This window comes from Lolium rigidum, chromosome 7, assembly GCF_022539505.1.
Source record: "Lolium rigidum isolate FL_2022 chromosome 7, APGP_CSIRO_Lrig_0.1, whole genome shotgun sequence".
Classification (NCBI taxonomy): domain Eukaryota; kingdom Viridiplantae; phylum Streptophyta; class Magnoliopsida; order Poales; family Poaceae; genus Lolium; species Lolium rigidum.
Genome location: NC_061514.1, coordinates 235,037,430 through 235,048,693, shown reverse-complemented (window position 1 = coordinate 235,048,693; position 11,264 = coordinate 235,037,430). Strand labels below are relative to the sequence as shown.

General features: G+C 39.0%; 1 protein-coding gene across 1 annotated transcript; it reads right to left on the bottom strand.

Annotated features, from left to right (window-relative positions):
* Positions 1 to 243: 243 nt before the first annotated feature.
* Positions 244 to 10,931, bottom strand: LOC124675361 (DNA mismatch repair protein MSH4-like). Its single transcript, XM_047211435.1, has 24 exons — positions 10,854 to 10,931; positions 9,892 to 10,095; positions 9,768 to 9,803; positions 9,559 to 9,671; positions 8,406 to 8,451; positions 7,638 to 7,684; positions 7,383 to 7,490; positions 7,053 to 7,128; positions 6,739 to 6,811; positions 6,502 to 6,647; positions 6,264 to 6,349; positions 5,163 to 5,302; positions 4,959 to 5,098; positions 4,835 to 4,885; positions 4,397 to 4,460; positions 3,146 to 3,289; positions 2,954 to 3,021; positions 2,783 to 2,841; positions 2,529 to 2,685; positions 1,760 to 1,812; positions 1,570 to 1,668; positions 1,039 to 1,153; positions 836 to 958; positions 244 to 627 (listed from the first exon to the last, which is right to left on the bottom strand). The coding sequence occupies exons 2-24, from the start codon at positions 9,982 to 9,984 to the stop codon at positions 460 to 462; spliced, it is 2,205 nt and encodes a 734-aa protein (XP_047067391.1). The 5' UTR covers positions 9,985 to 10,095; positions 10,854 to 10,931; the 3' UTR covers positions 244 to 459.
* Between the last annotated feature and the right edge of the window lie 333 nt (positions 10,932 to 11,264).

Genomic DNA, 11,264 nt, shown 5'->3' with positions numbered 1-11,264 from the left:
GGTGTGAACTTCGGGATACATCACCATCTCCTCGTGCACCGGTTACTTCTCAACCCAAGCTCATTTATCTATGCGCTTTACATTGTGATATCTATCATGCGTGATGCTATATCTATCTTGTTATCATCTTGTTGCTCATCATGCTAGCATAGGTTGTTGGTGGAAGCATGGAGCTATCACTTGGTATAGTTTTGATTTACTACCCCGTAAAATACAACTATCTGGGGCGAATATACAAACAGACAATGGTCAAGTAGTATTTCTCCTGCGCTTTACCATATCGCTACTTTCAGTATAGGACTTTTATTAGTGTAAAAGTTACAATACAATGCCATGACTAAGGCAAAAAAAAGTAAGACCTATGGATCATGCCTCCCTGCGGTGATACACCAGCAAATAGGCCGTGTGACTCGCTCCACGCAAACCTCTGTAATATTCCTGGTGCAGTAATCTCTTTTTTCATGTCAACTTACCTGCGGCATAGCTCTCCTTGAGGTCCTGTAATGCTTCACGGATGTAGTCATCGCCTTGGTTCGAGTACTTCAAGCAGATGAGCCGTTGCACAGCCTGGTAAGCCATCTCGAGAGACCGGTATTGCTCACAGTTCGCATCCATCCTAACCATTTCCTGCAGGAATGAACAAGGGAATTTTTTGCTGCATCAATGAATAACTTAAAAGAGGCCATCCTCTGGTGAAGGAAACAAGTGATTTGTGCAGTAAAATAGCGAACGCAAGGTGGAACATGAGTATCATATTTCGGAAGATAATTATAATTGCATCATATACTTCAGCGAGATCAGTGTCTAAGACCAGTCTGTAACCAAATGGGAGTACCTGCTCTGTGATACGTGAAGTAATGCTGGTCGCGGTGTCGATCACCGAAGCAGGGAGGCCAGCCACTCTGGCTAGCAGAAGTCCATAGTGCGGTACCCGCCGGACACCATCCTTCAGCTGGAACTGTTTTGTTGGGGAGGCACAGTGCAGTGTTAAAGATATGACAACGAAATGCCTGCAGTCTTTGGGACATTGAATCCTACCTTGAAATCCAAGCGGTTGTTTCTCAAGTCGACTTCGAAATGGAGGATTTTCACATTTGGATACATCGTCGCAAGCTCTGACAAGCCCTCCATGTGTGTCGCAAACACGGTGTAGCTGGATGGGTGAAGGAAAACACTATCACATATTCACACTATTAAATCTGATATAGCACGAACTACTCAGGTAAGATACTATGTCTGTTTTCCACTGAAATAATTCATATGTGCGTGATCAAATATAAAAATCTCTGCTTAAATATAAATAGAGAAAATTTGGTGTTTGAAATTCAATGGTCCACAGCCTACCACAAGAGTACAAACGCAAATTCTTGGGGCACTATTTATAATTATCTGTAGCTATAGGGTAGGAGACATTGTTTATATGATTAAGAAATAAAATATTCTTTTAAGAAAATAGGCAATTATAAAAATATTTGGACATGGGCAGTGCAGAACTATATAAGCCTGGACTTCCATTCAGACATGCTTAAGAACCCACATCAGTACTTAGGAGAGGTTACTAATTCTTACGCTTTGAGGGATAGAAGGTGTTCACAGCAGCTCCATGCAATTGCCAACCCATCGGTGGAAGAAGTAGCTCTTCCAAGTTCATCTACTACAACCAAGCTCCTGTAACTCAAATGTTCATGGTCATCAGAAGGTAAACACGACAAACAACAAACATATGTGATTTCAATCAATGGCAGCGAGGTAGTAGTACTTTGAAGAAACATTTTGCATGATGAAAGCTGTCTCTTTCATTTCTGTCATAAACTGCAAACAGAAATTAAGCTAATTAGGAATATTTAAGACAAAATCTTGTTTCCAAAAATCTTAAGGTGCTTGTGTACAGTAACTGAACTGGATGGAAAATCACAGCTGCACCATGTAGTCAGAAAACCTGTGCACTCGCTAGTAGGGAAAAGTAATCAAGCCCCACTTTTCAGGCAGGAAAACCGGTTCACAAATCCAAAAGAAGGGGGTCTAAGTACATCAATAGGCTGCAGGCAGATACTGTATTGACTGAATGACAGACCAAATAGAAGAAACATTATATGCAATAGGTGTCCAATGCGGACTACTACGCCCTGAAGATAGGATGCAAAAGATAAACCGCAAAAGCAGTTCAAAATAAAATCTCAGAATTGTAATTAAAATTACAATAAAATGGCTAAGAAGTGTAAGCTACAGATTTAAATGCACCAATCAACTAATCCAAAGGCTTAAGATCTGGTTATGACAGGTCATATCCTCATGCTTCAATGTTACTCCTCATGTCAAGACCCACATGATGTCACTACTCGACCATTACAGAAACATAATTACGAGTCACAATAGATAACCAACTTAATTTAAAACCTTGAAGCCCATATGCTATTTTCAGTTTCATGCACTAGGACACTAACTAACCTGAAAGGACAGACACAATACAGACAGATAGTGACTGAAGTAGAAAATAGATACCATATCGGAAAGATGAGTGCACATACCGTGCTCGAGTTGTTTTCAACATTGTCTCCAGTGCCTATACGTGTGAATATACGATCTACGACTCTCAATGATGCAAACTGAGCTGGAACGTAACAGCCAATTTGCGCAAGAATGACTATAAGACAAATCTGTTGAAGATATGTGCTTTTCCCACTCCTACAATAACAAAGACAATGCAGGGGCTAGATAAAATTAGATAAATAAAGCAGTAGCCTACAGAAGCAATTCAGAAGCAAATGTTAATATGTCTCACATGTTTGGCCCCATGACAAGAACCATATTTGATGCTTCAGAAAGAAAGATATTGTTAGGCTGCATGACAGTGACCGCATATCAAACCATTGACATTCAAATAAAATTAATAATAAAAAGTATGATCTATGAGCTAAATATGGAGAAATCGATAAATATTAAAGAAACTTACAACAAAATCAGTATGTAAGCTCTCGAGGATAGGATGCCGTCCAGCATTGATTGCCATTGGACCATCATCTGCTTAGTCAAAAACAACAACCAAGTTACATAAGAACTACATAATCAGGATTCCAAGAACACCATTAATAAAAGAAGTCAGACTTATACTAGTGAAATTACATGAATTGAGCTAAAATCCCACCTGTAAACTCTGGTCTCGTGTAACGATCAACAGGCTTTGTAGATATTGTATAGGCAAAAGAATTTACAATCATGTCCAAAAGACATAATACTTCAGCGAGCATTGTTAAGATAGCAATATCTTCTCTGATCTCGTTAATAAGTCCTGAAACAACAAAAGAGACTTAGCCAACTTGAAGGTTTGTATAGAGTACACAAAGACACGCTTTGGCGTGTGTTCGAAAAAAAGATTTGTATAGAGTAATAGATGATGGGTGCTTGCATACAAGTTTGACATCTAATATTGCATGAAAAGTCCAGTGTCCACTGCCCACTGTCTACAAGCTTCTACAGCCTTGACAACCATTAGAAGTCAAATTGAATGAGAACTTAGTGAGGTAAACCCAAGTGTTGCTTTTAAGTTTGCGCTATCACTTGATCTAAAAAGAAAAAAGTATTTTTTCGGACTTTCCTTGTAAAAGGAATTTATTAAATCCAAATTCTGAAAAAAAGAATAAGGGGATCCATATAAGATATATGCTATGAATAAACCAAAGATAGCTAAACTTACAGAAGAAATAGCATTAGTAAGAAATTCATATGAATTTATAGAAGAATTAGAACTTTCTTGAGTCAAGTTTATTGAGGGAGTTAACCACTTTGATAATAGGGTTAACTCCGCTATTCCATTATCCATTGCTCCATTATCAAAAGAGATTCCTATAAATCCAATGAATAAAGTAAAAGCAGTAATATCAGAAGAGGAAATAACATAGTATTTCCCATTTCATGCGGATAAGCAAAAGTAGCTTCTACACCCTTGACAAGCATTAGAAGTCAAACTGAATGAGAACTTAGTGAGGTAAACCAAGTGTTGCTTTTAAGTTTGCGCTATCAGCCATTCAAGTGCATGACTGCCAAGCTTATTAGCAGCCAGAAGAGGCCGGTAAATAAATGGCCCACTAGAGACAAGGTTAACAAGAAAAAGATGTGGATCCATAAATAGACTATGAATCATGATACTGCTCTGTTATACAGCAGCTAACTGCTGCTACCTACATGGAGGATGCCATGAAAGTTAGACAGTGTCTCGTATTATATTGATAACCCATTTCTTTTATATAAACTTGTAAGATGGGTTATTCATTAACTGGAATAAAGATGAAAACACATTCTTGAAATAGACAAAAGTAACAGAGCTCCAATGACGGCTTCAAACAAGAACTATGTGTAATATGATAACAAATGACAAACATTTAATGGTTGTAGCAACCTTCCAAACAAAGTTCCGTGCGCAAGAAGCACTCAGCAGCAGCCGATTTGTTCCTAACATTTAGCTGCATCTTGGTAGAAAATACATGAAATTAAGTAGCTGCCAGGGCTGCACAAAATAAAATAGAATGTCTGCTCGCATGCAGTATAGTTTAAGGTCTACAGAAGTTAATTTGAACTTTTCCCATTCGGGGAGCTGATCTTTCAGAGAAAGAAGAAAACTCCCAATTACAGTAAACAACACAGTTTTTTTGAGATAAAAACAAAAAAAAACATAAATTGGGCTGCGGAGTGGGTAAACTCGGTTGGCTAGGCTAACATATGTATTCCACTGGACTTGAACCTAAAAAAAACGCATGGTGGAGTTTTGCAGTCTGGCAATTAATGCCCAGTTACCAACAAAACCTAAGAATATTAAATTACGAAAAAGTAAACTTACCGAAGCAAGCTCAAAGCTTGAGCAATGGACATTCTTCCCATGCCTAACAACCTAATTGATTATTTAAACTCAACTGGTTAGCATGCAACTACGAAGCTGGACTTTTGAAGGAAAATCTACATACCTGAATAAATTTATTTGGAAGCTTTTCAGTAATGTCCTTCTGGGGAATAATAAAGTAAAACCCCAGTCTGTTGTTATATGGTATCTTCAGATTTGGCATATTAAACTCCTCCCTGTACTTGGTGGCGAGGTTATGTATGGCTGCAATATAGTATGTAAGCTAATGCATTACAGAAATCAGAAATGAATATGAAACGGTAAGCACCTTCGCTGGTATCACAGAATGATCGGCGAGCAACATCAAGCAGCCCATCAATTCCTGCCTTAATAGCGAAGCACTGCTGAGTGCAAGCTACAAAAGGAGCCCTTGAATGAACAACATCTTCATCAATCACATCCCCGATTCTAGGATCAGATAAGAGAGCACACAAGCATAAGAAACGTGGTTCAGGTTTTACATAATTATTTACAGTGGAGATGAATATAACTGTGGTTAGCAAATACTGAAATATGGCGATGCAAATAAAAATCGATAGATAGAGGCAAAGCAGGAACGCAAAAAGGAAGAAAAACACAAATTAAAACTTTCGGAAAGAACCTGCTATTAATACCTTGTCATCATGCTCAACAATACCAAAATATAACTACATGCGCTCGTGTTGTGCAGGGTGAAATCAGTATTTCGTAGACTAGCAACAAGTTACGAGCAAAACTAAACCATTGGTGAATGTTGCATGATAATTCATATTATGCTATCTTCCCTTTGAACGGAAAACTATAGGGGAGACCCCTGCAATAGATTTTGTATGTAAAGAAAATATGTACAGGGAAAAGGGGGAAGGGGAAATATACAAAGGGTGTAGCCCGAAGATTACATATTGTCTAACCAATGAACCAAATATTGTCTAAGGTCGTCCTTCATTCTGCAAGAAAGAAGGAAAAGCTCCCTTTTGAAGGAGTAAGACCAAGCACTAAAGGTAGGGTTTACATTGTCAAAAATCTTTGTGTTCCTTTGTTTCCAAATGCACCAAGAAGATGTAGCAATGACTTCAAAGAAAGGTTTGCCAAAAGCAGTTCTGGCTGAAGCAAGCATGCTAGATAAATCTTGCGTTGCATCCAGGCTGAGTATAGGAAATTTTGAGTGAAACATTGCAATTTACATCAATGAATAATATTTGATTAATGTTGATAGTAAAAGCACCTTGAAGATCTACAGATACACATATTAGGGGTATTCTGGTGTCCCATTTTAATAGATGTATCGGACGAAGACCATGTGTACGCATTATGCAAAAGAAAGGAATGTAGGGCATCTAAATTTTCCTTTGGAACAGGAGGGAAGAGACTAGAGAGCATAAAATTGTACCTCTTTTTCATGCTTGCATACTTTGGATTTTCACATACTGTCTGATAAATGTTCTGAAGAAGGAAACTTTTAGCCCCCTTCAGAACCTGCATGCATGATAGGAGGAGCTACACATTACATGATGGAGAATTAGTGCTGCCATTTTAGTAGAAATAAAATTATAAATCATCAGAGATAACTCAAGACTAATATTTGATTATAAAATGTAAATACCGGGACATCATTCTGAGTACAATACCTTGGAGAGGAATGGTATTGCATCCAGAGCAGTTTTTAGGACAATAATGTCAGATATCAACATTTGGCTCTTTCTACCATTGGCAGGTTTCAGTACCTCATCAGTGACCTTTTTAGGCTTGAAGCAGAAGTGGCAGAGAACCTTATCTAGGACATCGTAAAGGTGAGAAGGTTTTGTAAGATTGAAGATCGTATCATCTGGAGAACAGCACACCAAGAGAAGAGGATATAGAGAAACCTGATTCTTTTGGAAATTTACGAAGACCTTGTGTTAAGCCAAAGAACAGTTCCTCGTTGCTCACTAGCTCATCCTGAAATTTATGATATTAAATTAGAACATGTGTACTAAGTTTCCGAGGACACACCGAGCATGCTAGTTTTCCAGCTAGGGACCTTAGCCACCACCTTATCAAGCTTTTCTATACATTGCTACATTTTGTTCTCGCAGGCTAGCACTAGAATTTCTGAAGCGTTTTAGAAACACCATATATGAAGTTATAGATCAATTCGGTGCTTCACAAATACGCCATACATTAAACCAAGTCTACTTACCAAGCAATCGAGCCGAGTATTGATAGTTTGAATATCTTTTAGCGGTTGTAGTAAGTTGGCTCTCAGTAGTCTAGACCTGGGACAGCCATGTTGAAGTTTGATAATCAGACTAAGCAAAGAAAAATAAACATCATATGGCATAAATAAACAGTTGACATAAAATTGTAGCCTCATTTTCTCACTGGATAATTGGTTGAAATTTGAAAAATGAAATGGTTATAGCAAAGCTATCAATCGGGATACTTAAAATGAAGAAAGTAAAGGATGTTTAGCTTTGTCTACATTGCAACATGATGCAAATGGGGATAGTTTGGGGTTGTGAAGGCATACCCTCCTGTAGTCTTTGTAGTCTTCAGCATCTGAAAGAGACTCTTCTTTTTGTTGCTAGTACCCCACAGTTCAGTATGGAGAGGGTCAATAATTTCTAAGGTTTGAACACTGCTGGGTGTACATCAAACAATGCAGGCCATTCAGATCTACCAACTGAATTGTTAAACACATGTTCTTCTAGTTCTTTTGGTGATGAAGATTAATCAGGTTAGATTACTTGATACAATTTGAAGGAGTATCGTTTCAAAATAATACCTAGTTGAGTCAATGTTCATATGGTCAAACGAGCCGTTGAATGTAACCTGACAGCAAAAGTAGACTTTTAAGGAAGCCAGTTATGGGAGGCCATGACCCATTAACAGATACAAAAAGAGAGAATAAAATATTTCAACTTCCATTTTATGGAGTTAACATAACATACAAGTAAATAACCATGTCTAGAAACACATGAAATATGGTGATTGACTATTTGAGGGCATAGTGGCATACATTAATTAAAAAAATGAAATATGCAGAACATCATACTCCCTGGAGTTAACATAACATAGGAGCTATTATCCAAGTGTCTAACAAAAGACCCAGGGAATTACAATAGAATTTTAAATAATATAATTCCTGACTAAGTGGTGGCTCCATGGAAGAAACCCTAAACCCTAAAATCTGCATGAGTTTTCAGAATAAGGATAGCACATACCACATACATGCATAGAACACCCAGCTGACGCTAGAAACAATCTACTGCATGATAAATAATCATAGAGCTACAATAGTTACACAAATTGTTGCCATTAACACACTGCCGTATTAATGTCACTATAAAAGCCAATTTCTTGAGACAATGCATATATGATATTTCAAATATGCATAACCAGCATAGGATCTAGGAAATATGTCATCAAATAGAGAATAAACATAAAAGCACCAGATTTGCCACTTCTTAATGAGAAACTAATGAGGATGAACTTAAAGGTGAAACAAAAGCTCACATAATAATATCTGTTAAAGATGTTTTCAAGAACTTACTGATAAGGAATGGTTGGTAATAATTACACCTTTTTCTGATTCTATCCTGCCAGAAAAATATATATATAAACTCATAAGACTCATGTGATGCTGGGTAACCTTGCTGTAGCAAATGAAAAAAATTCGAGAAATTGGGTAACAAATGCAGTTCATACCCCAATATGATATTTCAATTGAAAGATGCCATAATAGAAGATGAATGAAAAAAACGCGATGAATGTGAGTACAACAAAAAAATAAAATATAAATGGATGTCAGTGCTAGCTTTCGACATAAGGTGTTCAATTTTCAAATTAATAGAAAAATCTGTCAAAACAAGTTAGACTAACACTGCTCATGACATATTAAGTCTCTCCTCTCCGTCAGAACAAAGCATGGCTCCTCAGCCTCGTTTCTTTTCAATGTAGAAAAATGCTTACTTACCAATAATCGCAACAATAAGAAGCTGTTAGATAAATTTTGATGCTCAAGAATTTTTTTTTTGAAACTGTTCCATTTTTTCTCAAATGATGAAGGAGTTTACAGCTTAAATATAGTCTCCTTTTCAATGGGTCATGCAGTACTAAATATGCAGGCACATTTTCAAAAATGTGAATCATTAAAAGAAGATGAGGGTGCTAGGACATGACTAATTCTGAATGATGTAAACAGTAAGAAAGAAGCTGTAAATGTTAGTCCTCCTATTAGACAGATCGAGACTAGTTGTGACAGTAAGAAAGAAGAATGTTAGTACTCCTATTAGACAGATCTGGACTAGTTATGAGAGTAGGAAAGAAGAATGTTAGTACTCCTATTAGACAGATCTGGACTAGTCATGAATATAGAAGCTAGGCCTCCTGATGAACCACCGGGACAGAACCTGCAGGCTTAACAAAATTAGCCTTGTACAGCTTTTTCCTTGCTTTCTCTGACCTTTTTTCATAGCCTGGCTACCACTCCGTAATGCTCCCGTCTTCTCGACGGTTTTCTTTTAACACACAATGACCCACGCTTAGACGTGTGTTCGAGAAAAAATATTGGTAGTTGATACAATACTGGTTATATGCATTACATGTTATGGGAATTCACTCTCATTGTTGCTTAAGGCGTTGTTGATTTATTAATGAAGGAGAAATACAGAGTAATGTCGTATTCATGTGTTGAGCACTCTTACCACTTTATTGTTGCAGAGGCCGCAGCAAGACAAAGATAGTACTGCTTGCAGTAAGTATCCAAACCTAGTGCAGATGGGTCCCTGGCTGAAAGGTTTTTCACCATAACAGCCCCCTTAAAGAAAAAGGAATATGAATGATATGAAGCGGCGCCATTCACCCCATAACTGGAAGGACAAGTGTGCCAGTGAGTGAGAGCCAATCATAATACCTTTGTATCATCAAAGCAACCACGTGCCATGGTGACCTGCAAAGTGAGCTTATTCTTAGACTGGAATGCAGTAAATTTTTACCCTTGTGTAAAATATGGATTAAATACCATAAACACTAGTCACCTTTTTGTTTGATGGGTAATTTTTATCAACCAGCTCTGAAACTCCAACCATACCATCTGCAGCTGTTTTATTAGGGGGCACAATTACAACCATCGGATCATAGAAATGCAGTAGTGTTTTTGTATTCTGGTATGAGCAGCTCGTCTCGATATACTGAGATAGGTGCAGTGAGGCTGATCTCAAATCAAAGGCCGCAACACCAACCTGTAACATTTAAAAACACATTCCAGTCAGAGAAGCAAAATAGTAGAACAGAGTATCCATTCGTGAAGCCCAGTATCGTCCTTTTCTACTTTCCCCCAAAGGTAAAAATTCTTTTGGTTATGAACATAAAAAAAAATCAGAATATATTAGTCAAGGGTGCACTAAATTAAACCAGTGTACCATAAACGAAGGAAATCGTTTTTTAAAGATATTATCCATCTATTTCCGATTTAATTTACAAGGTATGCAGCACTTTACCAGAATCGCAAACAAATCATAGTAAAAGCAGTCAAAGGCGGTCTACATTTCTGGGCGGCGATTAACGCCCGAATTCGCGTAGAAATAAGCATCGGCAGTAAATAACTGAAAGTTTGCTGACACGTCAGGGTACAGTTTATATCGCAATTTCGCTTCTATTCGAACGGTAAATGCAGCAGGCAACCATCGTCATGACACGAATCGTCAATCCTGAAGACCCGAAACCCTAGAAAAATCTCCGAGGCGGGTGCAGATCTCCAGCTAAGAGGGAAACACGCAACCCGACCGCAAAACCTATCACCCCAACCCAACCGCCGGGCTGATTTTGAGCAATCGAGCGAATGCTTCGACTGGATCCGCGGCCATCCGGCGAAGACACGGGTCGGGCGGGGCGCGGAGGGCGGATGGATCGAAATGGAAGCCGCGAGACGAAATCGAAGACCTGACTGGACGAATGCGGCGGGTGGTGAGGACTGAGGAGAGGGGTTTAAGGGCCTGACCTCCTTGGCTCGGTTCTCGATGAGGCCGGTCACGAAGCTCGACCGGTCGCCGACGACGACGATGCAACCCGCACCCCCTCCTCCTCCCCCTCCGGCCGCTTCCTCCTCCATCTCCCGCGCGCCGAGCCCGAGCCCTGCAGAGCTGCACCTGCGGCTGCTAGCTCGCGCGTGTCTGTGCGAACGAAACGGCGAGGAGAGCGTTTGGCGACGGCCTGCCGCGGGCTGGAAGTGCCCAAGCGGGGTGTGCTTTGTGAGGCTGTGCTGATGGACCCACCGATTGGTCCCATTTGTCATGGTAACAGCTGGAAACGACGACTAACGTTGACAATAGGACACTTCGCTGCCTTTCCGTAGAATGCGCGAGACTTTTGCTTCCAAGTTTTTTTTTGATTAAGACTTTTGCTTCCAAGT